At 38.9% G+C, this 21531-nt stretch overlaps 1 protein-coding gene across 2 annotated transcripts in view; it reads left to right on the top strand.

The window, feature by feature from the left end:
• MEIS2 (Meis homeobox 2) overlaps nucleotides 1-21531 on the top strand; it is a 208339-nt gene that overhangs the window by 10823 nt on the left and 175985 nt on the right. For both annotated transcript variants that reach the window (XM_037502181.1, XM_037502179.2), the window contains exon 7: nucleotides 6867-6981. In XM_037502181.1, coding sequence (XP_037358078.1) covers nucleotides 6867-6981 — 115 coding nt within the window. The remainder of the gene's footprint in view (nucleotides 1-6866; nucleotides 6982-21531) is intronic.

Genomic DNA, 21531 nt, shown 5'->3' with positions numbered 1-21531 from the left:
ACTCAGCCTGTAGTGTTTCTGAATAGTAGGTGATATCCACATTATCTACTTACATAATTTTTAGATCAAGTCTTTCTGGGCAGACAAATGAAATGTATCTTTATATTTACATATGAAGATGTATTATATATCTTCATATCAAGTTTAGACAAAATGAAATATATTTGAAATACACTCTCTGGACTAAGTTCTATCTGCCTAAAGTGTATATAGTTATATTATCATTCCTACTTAATGTTTGTAAGGAGCTGCATTTTCTTTTCTGCATGAATTGAATATAGGAAAGAAAATACAATTGTATCTATTAACAGTGAATAGCAGCTGCCTTAAATTGACTGGCTCTGATAACAAGTCCAATAAAAGAAAAAAAATTTTAATTTCTATGTTGAAAACTGCAATTTAAATGAAGATATGTTGGTGTTTTTGTTTGCATCTCGGAATATGTAAAGTTTATTTATGTTTGAACAGTTTTTTTAAATGTTTTTTAAAAGTCAGAGGGGAGAATCCCCAGAACTTTATTCCTAGAGATACAGGCAAGTGTATGTAGCTACATTCTAATTGCTAACTAAAAAGTAGAGGGGGGGTAGACAGCAAGCAGAAGATAGGTTTAAGTGATTGATTTGTATTTAGTACACCAAAGGGCAAATTATGGGATTGGATAATAATATTAGTAAATTATTTTATCAGGTAGTTTCTTATGTTCAGGTGGGATTTTATTTCTCTTTTTTTTTTTTTTAGAGGCATGTTTTATTTATTTATTTATTTATTGATTAGTTTGTTTTGTTTATACATGCACTGGGTACAGTCAGAAGCGCGGGAGGGTGAGAGAATTCACCAGAGCCAGAGCGGGGAGCAGAGCAGGCAGAAGGACCAAAGTACACTGCTGAGGGGAGCAGCGGGCGGCAGGAGAGGTCTGCGCGCCATGTGGGACCCTCCTCCGGTGGCTGGGGAGCAGCCGGGGATCGAACCGGCGCTACAGAGGCTGCTGGCAGCTTCGCAACCCAGCGCTCAACCGCTGCGCCACCGGGGAGGCCCCTCAGGTGGGATTTTAGATCATATAGTATGTTATCCAAGGCCTCTTGGGGGCCCATTCTGGGAAGAAAGTTCTGCCTCTCAGCTCCATCTACCAACTTAAGGAGACATGACTGGGGACATGGGTTTTCTGTTACTATTATTGCACTGTTTTGGTGGTTGATAGCTTTTCTGGCAATTTCTCACCGAGAATAATTGTATTGCTTACGTCACTTTTTGGTTATACAGATGCAGTATATTTTCAGTGTAACTATAATGAGGTGATGTTGATCAAAATTGCGCTTGACAACCATAGACATTCACTATCAGATGAAAATTTTGAATTTTAAAAATTCATTTTCTTATTTTTTTCAGACAGAATGTTCTATGGCATATCCCAACACAATTCAAAACTACAAAAGACATTTTGTAATATGACAGTACCCCAACAATATCAGAAATTTCTATCTTCTGTAAAAGAGGCCCTATTCAATGAAATAATCATTTGCAAAGAGTAATTGCCATTTTCCTGAGAGTTGCTCACATGTTAATTTCCAAAACTGTATAGAAGGGTGCCTGCGAGGATATGATGACAAGACCCCAGGTCTAGTTGCCTTTTTTTTTTTTTAAGATTTATTTATTTACACATACAAGGGCTGGGGTACAGGCCAGAGGTGCTGGGCCGGGGTTGGCAGGGGAAGTGAGAGGGTTCACCAGAAACAGAGTGGGAAACAGAACAGGCAGACTGACTGAAATACACTGCAGATGGGAGCAGCGGGTGAGACGGGAGAGGTCTGCTGCGTCATGTGTGTCAGGTCCCTGGCTGGCTGGGGATCGAACTTGTGCTGCAGAGGTTGTGGACAGCTTTGTAGGTTGCGTCTTAACCCCTTGCGCCACCAGGGAAGCCCTCTAGTTGCTTTTTCAAAGAGTGAGTCCTTATTCTGAAAGCACACACACGTCTCTGGACTTCTAATTGTCAGTATTAGGGTATAGAAGTAGAAATTTCCAACATTTTTTTCCAATCACCCAATTAACACTTTTAACGTTTGTAGATCTGAATACTTTATGATAGGAGTCTTCAGCTTATATTTGAAAGTAAATTTGCATAATGTTAATTAAGAGTTAAAGCATCATTAAGTCATAGGACATATATAACTTAATATTATATGTACTGATACAAGCATATCTTTGCCTTTGTTTCTTAAAGATAGCAAGCCAAATGAGTCAAAATGTCTTTATATATATTTACTCTTACTTTTCTACCTACAAGCACATATTCTGAATTATTTTACTATGTTTTTCAGGTTCATATATAATTTTTGGCTTAGTGTTATAGAGCGTGCTGGGTAGGTCTAGAATATCTTAAAGTATTTTTTAGTAATAGAAATAGAAATTGAAAGTGACTTTAGAGATTATCTTGTCTAACTACTCAATTTTAAAGAGATAAAGAAAATGAGTCCTGAAGAATTGAAGAACGTCATTTGATTCAAGTCACATGATCAGTTGGAGGTAGCCTCTTGGGGTCTTAATTCCATTCTCCCCTATACCACATCCATTTAGTCACGTTTTCATTTGGGGTCTAAGATGAGCTTCAGATTATTTTAGCTATAACTTGTGTGTAGCCTGGCCTTTTTTTTCCTCCTTAAAGGCTAATACATTTTACTTCCCCACTCAGTTTGGTATTTATTTAGAAACCCTTTTTACTCCATTGTCTTTTTTGCAATGGAAGAACCTTGAGCTATGTGGTATCATTGAAGCAGGGAAATAGCACCAATCCACCAGAACTTATTAAGTATTATCCTACAGGAAGGTCCCCCCTTCCAGAAATACCATAATGGTGTAAAATGTTACCATTTCTAACATCTCTGCAACCCCAACAAAAGGGGGTGCATGCATGATTTGCTTCCTATGCCCAGAGACTGCTGTTCTTTCTATGTTCTTTCCTAGATTTAGCAAAATTCAATGATGGTGCTAAATCATTTTTTTTTAACTTTCAAGGGAAAAAACACTGGCAGGATTGTGTTTTCTAGGGAAAGCTGTGTGTAAATGAGAAACAGAGGAAGCAGCCGCGCGCTCTCCAGTGGCCCCGCTACTACAAGCTCTCTCCATATTGTCTCCTGCTTTTATATTAATTACAACTTGCATTATCAGCTGTGAGTCTGTAGCCCAGCAAATAGAAAATACTGCCCCTGGAGACCCAGCTTCTTGTATCTATTTTCCATCTCTTTCTATTGTGCTCCACTCAGTATTCACTGCTTTTCTCCTGCTAACACTGCTCTTTAACACAATTACGTAAGAGCAAGAAGAGTACCATCATTGCCTCCCAATTACTAAAGCCACTGGGAATAGAAACATGTTCACTCTTTGCCCTCGAGTGTCTTCATGATACTTTTGACTGAAGAGCAGGATGGATATTGTGGAATGCACACACCTGACACACACACACACACACTCAGCACTTCTCTTTATTTTTCTGCATACGTCATATGCTTTACATGCTTTCATCTGCCACTTTGGTCTCAAGATTCACTAAACTTCTGCATATAATTTGGCAGAAAGCCAAGCAGTTATTCTTGAAGGATGTAAACTTGGAAACTATCTAGGGAGGAAAAAAAAGAAAGGAATTGTGATGCAAACAAATACTTCAACCCAAGAAACAGTGGTGTTACATGCAGTGGGTTATATTTTATCTGTCCATGTAGTATTATAATTTTTTATGACCACGGAGATAGCAATTTTTTTATTGACCAGATTAGCAACTTCTGTCTTTGGAGCAAGACCCATGTCACCATGGTATTGCTGAATACAGACAACTTCGAGGTAACTCCTCAGCCTTGAAACCCCAGGAGGATTTATTTGTTTTTCCTACTTTCACGTTAGATGAGTATCTTGGTATTCTTTCATTCTAGTCAGTCTCTCAAAATGAGATCGTAATACTTGAGACACTGTGGAAATACATACTTTTTGATAATTTTTAGGACATTTTTGAGGACAAAAGGAAGAAAAGAGAGAAGACATAAGGAACCATGGGTTAGACAGATAATGCACATAAGCAAATTTGAGGACTAAACTGAAAGTCCAAGACCCAACTTATTTTGAGAAAACAGCTGCTTTTAAAAGTAGGATTGGAGTATCTGTCTTTTTTTTTTTTTATACCTTTACTCTAGAAAATACCTCCTCCAGAAAAGCAATGAAAGAAATACACTAAATTATATATTAATGAGGCCTGACTTTAAAACTCTGTATGGGTTTGACTGATAGGAATAACCAGTATTTTCAGTTTCAGCAAGTCCTTCTGAGTAAGCCATCCCTCCAAATCGCCAATGCCCACACAGAAAGATTTCCTCCAGCTTCATTTGAACGATTATATAATAGCTATTGGATGACATTTGCCTTAAAACATAGTTGAGGTGTTAGTGGTTAATTATTGTAATTTTCATGAGGGGTAAGGAGCTTTAATAGCAGCCGACTTAATAAAAAGCCTGCAGTGCATAAAATTAACATCACTTGCTGTGTACACTGAAAAGTTTAGCTTAGGTGGATGTGATGCAGTTACTACATTTTCTAAAAGAAGGATCTAGCCAGTATTGGTGCAGGACTAAACTCACACCATGCTATTGTTTCTTTCTTTTTTTCATGTAATTCTTCTAGCTCTTTATCTGATTACCATATAGCAAACAGCTGACACCGGGAGGCTGCAAAGCTTGAAGAGCCCCTGTATTCTGTTTGCCTTTAGCTTGGAACTACTGGGGTGGTTTCTAACTTAGATAAAAAGAGAGCTCACAGGCATGACTTTGTCTTACCATGGGCAGCAGGGAACCTTGGTTTTCATTTTATTCTACTCAACTTCATCCCCTAATCTACTTTCTAAAACTTATCTTTTTTTATAGATCTACGATCTATACCTGTCTCATATTTATAGTCATGAAATTTCTGCTTAGGGTTTTCACTTTGAATCAGTTGCATACTTGATGGCAGTGCCAGCAGCATTGTTATATGTAGATGTTAATTCCTCTGTAGAGCTTTGAGTCATTTCATCATCTATCAAAAATGCTAACTATTAACTTACAATCTGTTTTGTGGCAGATTTATAGAGGGAAAAGTGTTCTTTTGGTTTTTCCAAATAGGAATCATACCTTACTTTGTCTCTTGATTACATTTCAGTATAATTGTATGTTCTATATATACAATATAGAGTTGGCATAGAGGAAAACGATAGACTGATTTCTTTCTGGATAAACTATGTATAATGACAATACAGCAAGATTGCTTTCAGGTGGTCGATATGTTTGCATGTTGCCTATAGGCACATGGGCCTTATCTACCAATTCTGGTAAAAAGAAATAGCGTACACTGAGAGACTGGTGTTTCTTACTTTTGCCCCCCAAAACTCCCTTCCCCCCAACTAACGAATCTGTTTGCCCGTCAAATCTGTGGGCTTCGTGGAAGTCGTCACATACAGGTGACAAGTGTACAGCTCTGGCCTGCAGACTAGTCTGTTTCATGTGCTGTTGCTACTCTCCCGTTTCTGCCAGAGGAAATTCCATCTTTTGCTTGCCTTCATGTGGTGCTGATAAAGTCCTTCCTGTACATTAGAATTCCTGTTTCCCTTTAAGCAACAGCAGGGTATTGGGAATGATCAGGAAAGGGGAGGAGGAACAGGAGAATACACTCAGCAAAGTAGCATGAGCTATAACTCTAGTTTGGCCTTGGCTGTCTTTGAAATAAGTAGTTCTTTCAGGAAACAACACCGCGCTGTGACTTTAAAGTGTCCGTGAAGCACAAACAAGTGAAAGTCCCATCCAGTTTATTAGACGGTGAACACGTCACAGCTGTTTCATTTTGCTGTGGTTGTTTGTGCAGATTAAAGCAGAATCGATCATTTCTTAGGTACAGAGCAGTGACGGATATCACTGTCTCTGCTTGTGTAATCAGTTGGTGATAATGTTGAAAGTTCGTACAGGCTGTTTCAGAGCAACATGCTGGAAAGATGTGCGGTGCTGTCCTGTAAAGTGTGTGTCTTGGATTTCTTTGAAGGGAGTCATTGAGCTTCGTAGAAGTTAATGTTCAAACGTTTTTGGTATCCGAGAGCATTGGGACCAATTTCTTGGAAGAGCATGTTCTAATTCGGGGAGCAAAAGTAAAAGTGACTTTTACATTTGAAGTTAGCTCTTTCCCTAACTTTAAAGATAGATAGATAGATAGATTGATTGATTGATTGATTGATTGATGCAAGAACTGGGGTACAGGCCAGAGGCGCAGGAGGGTGAGAGGATTCACCAGAGACAGAGCGGGGAACAGAACAGGCAGACTGACGAAATACACTGCTGAGGGGAGCAGCGGGAGGCAGGAGAGGTCTGCCGCACCATGTGGAACCCTTGCTGGCCGGCCGGGATCCAACCAGCACTGCAGAGGCTGCGTGACAGCTTCACAGCCCTGCGCTAAACTGCCTGCACCACCAGGGGTAGCCCCCCTACTTTTTAAAAAAGATTTATTTATTTATTTATTTGTTTGTTTGTTTATTTATCTTTCCCTAACTTTAAACTTTTACTTTATTGAGGTCTAATTTATTTATCATAAGATGCACCCATTTTAAGGATCCATTCTGGCTTGTTGTTACAAATGTATATACAGTGATGGGACCACCAACTCATCCAGATTCTAAGCAGCTTTTCTTCCTTTTGGTTTCATTTGCTGAAAAGTCACCAGACTGTAATGTGGCATCTATATATGCTTGGTTCCATAAATACTAATATGCACTCTTTTTTTTTTTCCCCTCTCTGCTTCTTCCTTCTTGGTTCCTCATTTATGGCCAAAATGGCAACTGGAAAAATTCTTTGGCATCCTGACATCAGAATCCCGCATCTTGGCGAGACCATGATGATGCAACCTCCACCCATTCAGCTGGCACCCCAGGGCCCTCCAGTGGTGGCCATGCGTCCCAGAGCGGAGACAACAGCAGTGAGCAAGGTAAAAGGTCAAGCATTTTCCTTGTGCAAAGTAGGCATGACTAAAATAACTTCAGTATTTTATGATATCAGTACCTCTGACCCCCCTGTGAACAGGAGAGTGACAGGGTGTGGAGTATAATCAGCTGCTATTTAGCAGGACCAGTATTTCCTCTTCTTAACTTACATGACTAAAAAAAAAAAAAAATCCAAGTGTGATGTGTAATCTTTAAGTAGGCATTACAATAACAATTGATTAGTTCTGCCAATTCTTTTACAAATTTGGTTATCTACACTTTACCTCTGCTTATGTAAGTAAATAGAATGGCCGACCTACTTTGCTGCCATGGTGCAGTTTGAACTGTACTATAAACAGGATATTTTGTTTATAATATCAAATATACGAGTTCTCTATATTCAAGCAATGATGCCTCTTAAGCACATGAGATGCAAAAATCTGTTTTTATTAGCTCTGGAAGCACTGTGCAAATTTTATATGGAATCTTGTCTTGGGAAGATGGATTTTGAAATTCTTAGGAGATTATTTGTCTCCGTTTCCATTCAGCTGACATGGTGATTTTTGTCACAAATTCTAAAAATTAGAATCATTCGAGGGTAAGAGGGACATCAGCTGCAGATGACAAGGAAGCCTAGTGTAATTTAGAATAAATTTTATCATTTAAAACTCACCTATTGCACAGACAGCAATTATATATTGGTAGGGATGCCTCTTCTATGGCTAAAATGATAATTTGAACGAAGATGCATTATTGAATGCGGGCCAGGAGAGTGTATAGATTTTACTTTTTAATATTCTACAGTAGACGGTGTCTGATCTCCTAGATCTATTTCATCTCTATTATGACTGTGTTTATGACCACAGTATTTAAGCATTAGGCAGTATTCTTCGTAGAAGACAGTTTAACAGCTTGGGCTGTAGTCATATATGCCATTTAAAGGTGGGTGGTTGATATAGGGTGCACGGGGTCACCCCTCCAAGTTTCTGGCCATGGGTTTTGGATTCCTAATATTCTAGGACAGTCTAGAAAAATGCCTCTGCTAGGATGCCATTAACTTGTGAAAGGGTCCGGATTAGGATGTGCGTTTAAGCAAGTGCCACGGGCACAGAAGTGAATGCTATCAGATGGTAAATTGTGGAAGAACTTGTGAATTGCATCTATTTAGACTTTTTAATGCTGTTTTTATTAGGCCAGTTAGATTGTATATAAGAAAAGTAAACTGTAAGTCATTTTGAAGATAACATGTCCAGAGGCTCAATGGATCTGTGATGCAATGGCTTAATTGTCGTCCCATGTCATGGTGACGGATCTCAGCGTGGTTAAATCTGGGAAGGTTTCTATGACTCTACCTCCCTATCACCCCAAACTGCTGGGACACAAAGGGTGAAATGTGTCTACTCGTAAAAACAAAACAACCTAAACATTGTACAAAAGAGGGGGAAAGGAGAGGCAGACTTAATGGTCTAATGAGGCTATCTTCCAAAGACTTGTTGTGTGTGAGGCTCGCTTTGACCTTTCACTTCGCTCAGGAGCCCAGCGCTTCATTTTTCACATTCTTGCAATTACGTTAACGCTTCAAGCATTTCTGACTCCAAGTCAGCTAGCAACACCGGGCATAACTCAACACTGTGAGTTTTTCTCCTCTCTGTAGATTCATTAACAGGTCACCGAGGTCCCAACTGAAATTTAAAACTGACTGGTTCTGTTGGGTTGGTTGAGTTATGGCAAGGGAGATAGCAGGAAAGGACCAGAGGAGAGGGGAGGGGGGAGAGAGAAGACCCTAGGGTTTGGAGCAGGGAAGAGTTACAGCAACGGGCAAGGCATGGAGCTTTATCATTTAGGGTTAGTTTTGCTGTTGTTGTTTTGGTGTTTTGGCCAGGAATGAGCAAAGCTCTGAGGCCCTACCATGGGTGAAAACAATACATGGGCAAACCTCTGTCTTGTGGGTAGCCACACCCACTTATCCCATGTTGAAGGATTAGATCCCTGTAGGATTTTGTTCCTTTAATCATATCTCTGTGGGATTAAAGAATGAACATGGTAGCTTATGCGTATGAGTACTGGGAAGTCAGTCATTTTACTGAAGTAAAGTGTGAAGGACAAAAAAAGTTGTGATTCCTTTGAAACCGAGAACTGGTCTTGGCATGACGAGTTTCCTACCTGGTTTCCCACACTCGGTGGTTCCAAAACACATGTGCAAGAGTATTCTGTTTTTTTACAGTAGACTCCAAATTGTAAAGGCAGATTCCAGTGCATTTTGTCATTCTCAGGCCCATTAGTCTTTTAAACATGTTTTCAAGATATTTTGATATTTTGTCCCACAGAATTGGCCAGAGTAGCTTTCTGTGGGAAAGATTAATTATCTGCTTCAGGGCAAAGTCAACAGAGATATTGACTGAAATCACATATGCTTATCCTAGGTTAAATCTTAGAGTTGATGTATAATGGGAAGGCTTGGAGGGAAATTTATGTTCTTGGGTATTAAACATATTATAATGTTTCGGTGGAAACCAAGTTTGTAGTTTAGAAAAGAGTTTTCTTGCTTATTCAGAATTTATTAGCACAACAGGCATATGGAAAACTGCAAAATGATTCAGTTTCAAAACAAATTATGATAAACAGAAAAAATAGGGATGAATTGTACTAAATACAATGTTTTCATACACATTTTAAATTAAACTTTAATAGCCATATGCTATAAAACAATACATGCATTTATGTTGCTTTATAATTTTGGTGAATTTTTTTTCTAAATTGATTCATACAAATCTTTACTTCGGAACCTAAAAATAACTCATTTTATGGCTCAATAGTGAAGCAGCTACAGTTACACAGGGAAAGGTCATCTTTTCCTCCTTAGTATTTGTGCAACAAGCCAAAAGGAGGGAAAAAAAATCCAATATTGAGACTATTGGGAGGAACCAACTTGCTGAAATTGAAAGCCTGACTTGACTGTATCTTTCAAACAGCACATGCCCAGCAGTGAACTATATAAATATGAACCAGGCTTCCATTCACTCTGGTTTCTCTTGCTAAAAGCAACCAAAGGGAGAGAGTTTGTCTTGTTAGTCACATTAGAATGAAGAAAGAAATCTGGTTTTTCAGGGATTGAATTAGAGTACAGATTGCGGGCTCTGGGGCAGTAACTGGTCCTTTTTGTGTCTGCCTTCCCATCAGTAAAATGGGGCTCGATAATAAGGCTTGGGGTCCCTAATTCTGTACCTGCTGAGTCAAAAGCTGCTTTGTATTTCATTGTGTATTTTGCCAGAGTAAAGACTAGGAAGCGCCCCCCCCTTGTTCACAGAGCACTTTGAGAGACTTAGATGAAAGGCACAGTATATGTACAAAGTATTATTATTATTGATGGGTTTGTGTAACTCCCATTAACTCTGATGGGAGTTGCGCATGTGAATTGGCAGGAGAATAGACCCCTCAGTGTTTAGAGCACATGAAATTTACATTTTTTCCAGTGCTGTAATTGAGATGTTGACAAATTGGAGAATATTGATGAGCCTTTGTTTTAAGTATTTCGTGCCAAGTTTGTTTTATTTTTCCTGGTTTGAACAATGGTATGGGTTCAGCAGCAATGAATAAAAAGGGTAGAGTAAAGATAACTTTGTATTTCAATATTTTGATGTGCCAATATGAAATAAATTGTCTTAGGCAAATGGAATATGCTGTTTTAATCATTAGCTATGCATGAAAGAAAAATTGATGTTGACATCTTTGCTGTAAAATCGTTGTAATGGGGCCTTCCTTACAATTCATTTTTGTAAAATTCATTTTGTACATTTTGCAGCAATTGAACAATCCCTGCACTGTGAATAGGCAGGATTCCCAGAAATACCGAGACAGTTGGCCCAGTAACTGCTGAGCTCACACTGCACACCACACGCACGTTAACCATACTGTTGCCAGATCCGGTTTAACCTAGATACATTAGCATTCTACCATCTATAGGGCTCCAATCTTTCAGGACACAGGGCTGTACAAGCCAGCTTCGTTCCCCTCATATCTGCCACATACTTACCCCTCATTGATGTCTCCCATCTATTATCCAGGCAATGGGGCTAGAATTCCACAGCTAAGTATTTATTTAATTATTAATTTACTATACAGTTCTTAGCAATCGTGGCATTGAAATCTAAAAATATCCCTGTTTATGCAATGTATTTATAGGTAAGAAGGCTTCTAAAATAGTATTACACTTTGCGAGTTTATAAAGCGTACCCTAGTTATGAAATAACATTCTTCCCCACCAAAATACTCTGGTTCCCCATGTAGAGGAGGGGTTAGAAACCTCAAACCCACTTACCGTGGGTCCTGAGTATGTTCTACTGGGATTTCTTATTCAGTCTAGGAAAACTCTGTCAATGGAATGTTTTCATAGTGGTGGCAATCTCTTTAAAATAACCCTAAATACAATATGACAGATGCCATCTGGCATAATCTTTTGCTAGTTGCTTTTAACTTTTATTTTTCCTAGAGCTAAGTTCATCCCAAACTGGCCACTTACTGTTACGATAAATACAATGACATTTCTTTTCCTCCCTGTCTTCTTCATCATATCAAAAAATATTAAATTCTCTGAGAATGGCATTGATAATTGAACATTGCCCGGGAGAAGCTGTCCTGTGTAGAATGTTTATGGTAGGCACTCACTCTGGTTTTTTCTCCCCAAATAAATTTAAAGAGAATACCACCTTTAAATATCAGCACACATCTAAATAATTTCTGTTTATTTTCTTAGGACTTTTTAGACTAGTAACCGTTGGAAACAAAATTAAACTCTTCTAATAAATAAATTCTCCAGGAGCATGTAATGGTGCCCATAAATGCTTAAAAGCTTTCTATAATTGCTGCTAATTTTGAGTAATTTCTTCCTATATGTATCAACTTACTTGGAGAACCCGGAGTTGGGATTTCTAGATTTTTTTTTAAACTTAGTCGTGTAAAGGGATGTCTCCTGATGCCAGTTAGAGTTTAATTTAGAGTAGTAATTAAACTTGAATACTGCCTCATAAACAAAAGATAAACAATAAACCAGCCACGTTCCCTGCTGTTTCATAGCTTTCTTTCCCAGATGTTTTAGCCTGATAATTTTTACACAGTGAACTACCTAACATGAAGTTTTGTGGACAGAGGTCGAAAACGAGTTTTTGGGGTTTTTTGGTTTTTTTTTTTTTTTTGGTCTTTCTTTTTTTTGGGGGGGGAGGAGGGAGTTCTCTCCCACCCCCAATGCAAAATGCAGAGGGTTTGCCACTATTTAGGTTTTCAAAAATTCTGATAAAATCAACAATGGATGCAGATGTGCTTTCAAGATAACTCTAGTTCTTTTTCTTAGAGGTTGTTTGTTTTCTTCTTCCAAACGAATCATGTCATAGATGTCTTTCACCCTCCATGGAATATACAGAGAAACATTTTTATTTTTATTTAAGCAATATCTTGATAGGAAGTCAGAGAAAGAAAAGCTTGACAATGGAATATTTTCCTTTTCACTTCTTCCCTCCTGCTTGCCACCCCCCCCCCCAACGTATTCTCCGCCACAACCTGCATGGCTTGACGTCCGTGCTCTTCCTTGAGCTACAGGGGTTGCTGTGTCCAGTTCTGGACCCTTCCACTGTCAGCCATGATCTTTCTAATTGTCAGGTACTAGTCGCCGTTCAATGCAGAAGCCATGTTATTTTCACTGGGTGGGGTAATTACTGAAAGCTGAGAATAGCTGCAGTAAAGACAGAGGGATACTTTCATGATCCCATTAGCATAAGAGTGGGTAAATTATTCATGCCAAGTGAGGATTCTATGGGGAAAAGTATAGTTAATGCACATAGTTTTTAAATGTATCCCTTTCTGCTCTGAGACTAAATTCTTGTTGGAATCAGTTCTCAGACATTTACGGGAAAGCTCTGGTGGCGTGTTAGATGCAGTTCATCTCTCTCTGTTTGCAGCGCTCTCAATAGAGACCATCTGGCAAAGATCCAAAAGGTGATTAAACAAAATGATCAGCTCTTGTTGCTGTGTTACGTGTCCAATACTCTGGATTAAAAAACATGACCCACGACAGTCAAGCTAACGTCATGCCGCACCCCCTCCCCCCTCCCCTTTCCGTATAAGAATTCAGATGGTCCACAAATGTGTGTGCCATCTTTGTGTCCTTATGGCCCATAATCATGAACAGGTTGTGCAAATGGCTCTTTCTGTAGCACTGTCTGTTCCAGCAGCATAGAAGCATTTCATATTAATTGGGTCAGTCTAATATTCATATTGACATGGGGAAAAATTACTAAAATTTATTCTTATAGCAGACAATGAATATGTGTGCTTTCTGCCATGAGGGAAGTGAAATCTGACAACTGGCTTGTGCAACTGATTAATTTTTCTTGAAACTGGAGAAAATCAAAGCATGAAAAACTGTCATTCTCTGAAAACAGTGCACAACCCTTTGTAACTAAACAAAATGGATTGGGTGGGGGGTTCAGGGGAAGTTGTGGAAATGAGCTCTGGTTTTAATGCCATAATCAGGGATGAATTTACAGTGCCATTCAGAGGAGGCCTCCCTCCCCATAAACAAGCTGATAATCACAGGGAAGCTGACTTCCAATTAGCTTTTCCTTCCCTCACACAGATCAGGGTGCTTATTTGTCCTTAAGCTTTGATATGTCACTACCGAGTTGGTACATCTCATGTCACATTCAAAAGTTTGGAAATAAAATGTTTTATTATGAGGAAATCCTGCTAATAAGCAAGGTATTTTTTCAACCAATCATTTCACGATCGAGTTAAGGTAAAAATGCCAAGATTTCTGACTAAGGGACAGATGTATCTTATCTTTGGGGGTTTGCACCAAATGCCAAGTAGAAATATAAATTGAACAAACCAGACATTGTGAGGAAGTGATTGAAGAAATATTGAGATGAAATCTTGGAATGAACTATATATGTATATTTATAACAATGCTGTGAATTGCTTACATGTCACATTTGCATAAGCTTGAACTCTGCTTTTATTTGGGGGTAGTTTAATGCCTGTTAGTTAAGGCATTCAAAAATGCAAGACAACGCTTAGGTTATTCAGAGATGATGCCTGACCATTTATTGTTGTGGAAATAGTCTAAGGCTGATATCACAGGATGAATTTGAGTGCAAATATTAAGAAAAGATGAAGAATAGAGAAAAAAGAAAAAAATTCTTAAGAACCACTTTCAGACATCATCAGTCTCGTCAATGTCCCTTCTGAGGGAGGTAGCAGCGGGTTAGGAGTACAGCCTGGCCTGGTACTCCGGGAGGGGAAGAGAGGTTCCCCGGGACTCAGAGCCGGTAGCAGATGAAAGGGACTTGCATAGCCTTGGGGGTCTTAAGGCTATTAGAGGGCAACTCATGCTCTGTTATCATGCTGATTTTGCAATTGATTTTTGGCTGAACAGTACTTGTTGAAGCCCTCCAGAGCATCAAACGCTGCCTTCTGGTGCTATACATTGTAGTACACGTGTTGTAGCTCCCCCTTCATTGTCTTTACTTTGCTTCCAAAGAATAGGCTAATGATGCCTTGTCATTTCTCCCGCTTCCTCTTTTTTCTTTATTTCTACCCTCAAAAAAATGTCTTCGAATTCTTATTTGGGGGATGGGGTGGGGAGTGGGAGAATAACTTGATTCATCTTCATATGTTGACATTTGTTTTCAATTTGGCCTTTAAAAATATTTTGATGTCACAGCAGACAATAATATAAACCACTTTTATCTACCAAATTTATCCCTCGGTAGTCTTGAGCTATTCACTTTCTTTCTAATGGCCTGCAAGAAAACAACTGTGGGATTTCGCTGAAATTCAGTTCCTCATTAAGATGAAAGTGAGCCATTTTAGTGCCCCTTTTATGCAGCGATAAGGTTCCCCCCACCAAGTGCTGGAAAGCGAGATCTTGGAAAGGGAACTAATGGAAGGAGACCTTGAGGAAGTGTGTCCCTGCCTCCCTTCTGCCTAGGGAATCTGATGCTGTCTCCTCCGTGAAGCCTCCCTGGTTTGCCCAGGTTAGGGTTAATGTTTCCTTGTCTGTACCCTAATGGCACTTTCTATCTCTACTAAAGCATTTTTGACACATATTAAAGCATTTTTGACACATTGTGTTATAATTATTTGGTTCCTGGTGGCACTCCCTGCTTTCCCAAGGCAGGGATTATCACTTGCTCAACTATCTGATGCACTTTGAAATCAGTAAACCAGACCCACAGATTTTGCTTTTTTCTCGCATTTAGGTGGATAACTTGATCAAAATTTTGCACTTAGCAACTTTGTGATGTGTGCCTCAGTACAAATTGGCTATTTTTTAAAGATTTATTTATTTATGCATACAAGAGCTGGGATACAGGCCAGAGGTGTGGGGGGTGAGAGGATCCACCAGAGACAGAGTGGGGAACAGAACAGGCAGACTGACTGAAATACACTGCTGAGGGGAGCAGCGGGAGATACAGGAGAGGTCTGCTTCGCCATGTGGGTTGCTCTCTGGCCAGGCCGGGAATGGAACTTGTGCTGCAGAGGCTGTGAATTACTTTATAGGGCGGTGCTTAACCCCTTGTGCCATCAGGGAGGCCCCACAAATTGGCTATTTTGAACATAATGATAGGTTCTATCAAATCCCATTACATCCTTAGGAGATAATAAAAGTTATTTTCTGTTACTGAAATTCTATTGTATGCAACACAGCCTTGAATAAGCCAATGGACCATCAACGCAAACTTCGAACATTTTGATTATAGATAGGTTCTTAAATTGTAGATTCTTACTTCCATTAGTATTTTAAGATAACACATGGTCTTATTGGTCCTTTAACATTGTCATATGTTATATACACATGGTCAGAATTTGGAGATGACATTGCTTTTCATTATGTTATCTCTGCAAACCAAAGTGTATAGATATTTCTTTTAACGTAATGACAAACCTACTAAGGGATATTGCTTGATGTAAAAAATCATTTCCCATGATGAACTCAGGGTTTATTTTGCTTGTACTTCTTGTTTAAGATGAGATTGACCTTGGGGAAGTCTTGGGTCTTCACCCATAGGTAGAGCCTGGCAGTAATTCTGGAATTCTTAGACCCCACACTTTTGTTTTTCGTATTTCTGTCCTCTGCTTTTGGGCAAGTGTATTTATTTTGAGAGCTCTTTTTCATCTGTTTGGACTTCTGTCTAGACCTTTGACTGTGAGTCAAAATGAGGGTTGCACTAAAAAGGCAGACTCAGGAAACAGAGACACGGCTCAAATCCCAGTTTTACTGGAAATCTGTAAGTCTTGCTTTCTCCATCTGCAAAATTAGGGAGGATGATTTACCTTGAGGTTATCCTGGAGATTATATTAAGTGAGGTGTCATGTATGCACATAACATTATCTGGAACCAGTAACTGAAGTCCTTTATTTCCCTGCTCCCATCCTATGCTGACACTAATGACTATAGTGTCCTTTAATCTGTTGGGAATTTAGCTCACCTGTAAGATAGGATTGACTTAAGTGACCTTTTACATTCAAGCTCCAGAAGTCTTATGTTTACACTCCTGGGTCTTTTTTTTTTTTTTTTTTTTTTGTGCATTTTATCTTTTAACTTAGAAAGAAACTGCGGGATTTTGTTTTGTTTTATTTTAATCTGGGGTTTAACACGAGCATTTAATTTCTTTGACTTTAAACTAGTTATACTGTGTAGTGTTTTTATTTACAAAAAAAAAAGCCTTTTCCTGGTTTGGCAAGAAAGTAACAATGCAGATATAGGACACATACCATAATATATTAATAAGGAAAGACTGTTCAATCAGCTAAGTATCAGGTATATTTTGTAAACACGAGCAACTTCTTCATTATCTATTACCTAGTCAATTTGAACCTCTCTGATAACATTTCTATATTTCACAAATAGAACAGTAAGTGAGAACTATTGCAGAGACTGTGATTGTACCATTTCCTGAAATGTATTTCAAATCAGTCCAAAAACTCTAAGTAAGTTAAATTCAGGTGAATTATATAGTTAAATATATTTTACTGGGTTCTAACTAATTTTCAAATTGATAATTCATGTAGGCTGTATAGCTGGTTCCCTTTAGCCAACAGAATATTTGCTTGAACAGAACTCCTTTTTTGCCATCAGCTAGAGATGTTTCTGTTGCCTCAAAACCAAACATTTATTTTTTTTTCAAGTTTGAAGATTTATATAAGTAGGACTGTAAAATTTCATATTTCTTCTTCCAACACACATTTCTAACAAATGCCATCAGCTAAAATAAAACCTCCAAAATTTCTCTATACTAAATGTGAATGATGAGGAAAAGTTGAGAAATCATTGATTGTTGAAAGCCTGTGGAATCTACCTCATGGTATCCTTCTTTTGAATGATAGAATATTCTGCTCCAGAGCTGACATGCAGGTCTGCAGGTCTAGGACTGAGGAAGCTCTCAGTCACCCAATCCACTTCTAAAAATGTGTTGCTTAAATTCAGTACAGGAAGATATTTATGGAGCAAGGCACTCTGGGAAAAAGTAGCGATTGCAAGAGTCTGCCTTCAATAGCTTACCATCTCTTAGGAGGCAGAGGCCTCCATGGCAAGGACACAAATAACTTCGTATGCAAAACAGTTAATTCCTTTTTGGTGGGTCACAGGTTGAGGATGGCAAGTTGACATGACTCAGATGCTGTAGCAAGAGTGGCAGCTTTCATCCTGTCACTTGAGGGCAGCCACCTTTCTGAGTGTTACTTTCTTCACCTGTAAAATGGGACTAATACCTATAATATTACAGGTAATATAATACTTATGATAATATAAAGCCTATCTCTTAGGGTAGTTGTTAGAATGAAAGCATTAGCTTTTAAAAATCTACCTTAGTGACTGAATAGTGGTGGAATCGAAAAAATATTCTCTTCATTCAGCATTTATTAACCATGTAATTGGTGCTGAACACTGTCCTAGAGACTAGTGATACAAAGTGAATAAGATGTGGTCCTTCTCTTTATATTCTTTAGTAACTCAGAATTGTAAGCAGATTAATATACTTACTTCTAATATTGTATATAATGGACAGATTGTAAAGTTTTTCAGAAGAGGGAGTGAACACTGTCCTAGAGACTAGTGATACAAAGTGAATAAGATGTGGTCCTTCTCTTTATATTCTTTAGTAACTCAGAATTGTAAGCAGATTAATATACTTACTTCTAATATTGTATATAATGGACAGATTGTAAAGTTTTTCAGAAGAGGGAGTGATTAATTCTGTTAGAAATATCTGTGGAAGCCTTCAGAAAATTTGGGGAGATTTTAAAAGGTTTTGGTTGTCTTCCGTGGGTATTTCAGGTGAACAAAGTAGGGAGTGTGAAGGACAACAGATGGAACAGCCAAGGCAAAGGCCCAGAAGTGTGAAGTGACGTGTTCAGGATCAGGGCAACCAGCTTATTTTATATATATGTGTATATATATATATATATATATATATATATATATATAATGTATATATATGTATATATATTTAAAAAGCAGGTTTATTAGGAAAAGGCTTAGAAAAGTAAAGTACACTTGCATAGACACAAACGGGCAGGAAGATCTGCCCCAGAAGGGACAGGTTTGCTAAGGGAGGCCTGCATGGTTGCAGGCAGGTGGCCTTGACAGGTCACGGGCAGGTAGGAAGGCTTTTGCCCTACAGAGGGAGATCATAGGTAAAAAGAGGCACCTGCATAGTCACAGGTGGGTGGTGGGATTGCTGCCACAACCAGCTTATTGATATTGCTGTTTGTGTGAGAGAATGCATGGTAAAAAGCATAGCTAGGGCCTCCCTGGTGGCACAAGGGGTTAAACACCTCACTATGAAGCAATCCACAGCCTCTGCAGTATGAGTTCGATCCCCGCCCCAGCCAGAGAGAAACCCACATGGTGAAGCAGATCTCTCCTGTCTCACCAGCTGCTCCCCTCAGCAGTGTATTTCAGTCAGTCTGCCTGTTCTGTTCCCCACTCTGTCTCTGGTGAATCTTCTCATCTCATCAATCCACCCCCCACATCTCTGGCCTGTACCCCAGCTTTTGTGTGCATAAATAAATAAATCTTAAAAAAAAAAAAAGCATAGTTAGAGAGGCAAGCGGGGGCTATTGGTGAAGACCCTTATTTACCTGGCTATGAAGCTTATACTTAATCCTGTAGCGCACAGTTTACCCAACATTCCTGGTGATAAGTAGTTTCTAAGGGGCAAGTAAATACAGGCAGAATGCAGACATATAGAAATGCTCTCCACCGCAGGTCTTGGGGAATCTGAATTTTTAAGCCATGCTCCAAAGAATTCCTGCCCTGGGGTGTGGGAGAACCCACTGAAGAAATTTAAGCAAAAGGAGTTTATGATGAGATTTACTCTAAAAAAAAAAAAAAGCTGTTTTAGAATGTGAGCATACATTTGAGGAAAATAAGTTTAAATGCAGAATAAGGGTTAATAATCCAGGAGACTGATGAGGTCTGAATGAAAGCAGTGGCAGTAGAGATGGAGGGATGAGATCTGAGAGGTTATATGTGGGAAGAATGGAAGAAGACAGAATCTAGAAGGACATATGGGCCTCTCCCTGGGAGAGATGCCATCATTTGGATGGTTTCCCCAGATTTATAGACATCTATCAACTAGTGGAGGAGATGAGGGAGAATCTTCCCCTTTACATACAAAATTGTTGAAGTGGAAATGTGTGATGCATCCTGGATAAATGAATAATGATTCTTTTGGGGTGTATCAGATACTTACGGACAATGTGATGTGGTGGTTAAAGATACAGCCTCTGGCAATTGGCTTGCCTGTCTTTAAATTCTCAGATCTGTCACTTTCCATGGGCAAGTTCCTTTTTAAAAATATTTATTTATTTATTTTCATAGAACTAGGATGTAGGCCAGAGGTACAGGTATGTGTGTGTGTGTGTGTGTAAGTGTGTATGTGTAAGAGAGAGAGAGAGGGAGGGAGAGGGAGGATTCACCAGAGGCAGAGTGGGGAGCAGAACAGGTGGATTTACTGAAATACACTGCTGAGGGGAGCTGCAGGCAAGACAGGAGAGGTCTGCTGTACCATGTGTGGATTAGCTCCCTGGCTGGGGATCGAACCCAAACAGTAGTGGTGATAGTGCTGAGACTTAACCCATATGCCACCAGAGAGGCTCATGCCACGTACAAGTTCTAACCTTCCAAGTTATAGCTGTAAAATGGGAGTACCACGTGATACTTAATCTAATGCAATTTGAGGATAGCATTAAATGATATGATTTATATAAAATAACACTAATTTTATGCTTGTTTCATGGTAAATAAAACATTACAAGTATTTTTATTTAAAAATTGCTTTTCAAATAGTTGAAAACGGACCATGTACTACTGACATCCTGATGAAGAATCTAAAATTGAAATCTTGAATTCATGCCCGGGGAAGGGGACTTCTGGGATATAAAGTTGGACGGTACCTCCCTGTGCTGACCCATGGCCCTCCCTCCACCCCCACCAGTCCTGGGTTCATCTAGTGCAAAGTTATTCCTCCCTGCGAAGTCCCATTACACATTTTTCGATTCTCTCTTCTGACACATCAGCTTTCCCCAGTGCTATAGTAATTGGTTACATGGCATTTATTGTCCTGTTTGACTGTAAGGAGCTTGAAGACAATTTCCACGCTTTTGGCATCTCCCCTCCAGCCCCCCCACATTGTGCTATGATAACACAGGAGGCCTTCAATAATAATAATAATAATAATAATAATAATTTTTTTTTAAAGAGGATTGGTTCCATATTGTGAAGGACATTGAATAGCAGGCTGGGGAATTTGTGCTTGATTTGGTAGGTAATAGGGACCTATTGAAGATTTTTGAATGGGGGTAGTGACATAATCGCCTTCCTTTTGAATGCCAATGACGAATTCTCCACCATGTCTTCCATGGTCAAAATAGCAGACTCGTAGGCTTGCCAGAAATACCGTCCATTTGAAAGAGTGCATATTCTTTGAATGAGGAAGCAAATTTCAAATAGCTTTTAAAAAGAGCTTTGACATTCTCTCTAAAGTATTTTAAGCACTTAAATTATCGATTCACAAAGGTCCCATGCATGTAACATCATTCTAGAAACCTGTATATAATGACACATTTTTGTAAATTTTTATAGCATTGGCATAACTATTAGCAACTAGAAATGACTCAACAGGAGTGAGTAAATATGTCTTCTTCAATATTTGGAAAACTATGGTTCCAAGGATATTTAAATAGATATTACTTTTTTAAAAAAGGACTTTGTGGTTAAATAGATTGAGAGCTGGAGTAGAGCAGGGTTTCCTCTAGAATAAGAATTTTCAGATCTTCTGATTTGCTAATGTGCATTTTAAGTCTGCAAGGGAAAGAAACAGCGGAGCTTCCTAGACTCACTTAACCATTGAAACCCCTTTTTACATTATCTCTGGGGACCAATCTTCCTCAGAACACACTCTGGAAAACATTGTCCTCGACTGCTTCTTTCATTGAAGTACTTTCAGATAGAGTTTAATATCCCAGGGAGTCTTCTTGCATCTTGTATTTAAGAGGTA

Source organism: Talpa occidentalis, unplaced genomic scaffold (assembly GCF_014898055.3).
Source record: "Talpa occidentalis isolate TD23 unplaced genomic scaffold, MPIMG_talOcc4v2.1 talOcc4.11, whole genome shotgun sequence".
Taxonomy (NCBI): domain Eukaryota; kingdom Metazoa; phylum Chordata; class Mammalia; order Eulipotyphla; family Talpidae; genus Talpa; species Talpa occidentalis.
This window is presented reverse-complemented; position numbering and strand designations above follow the sequence as displayed.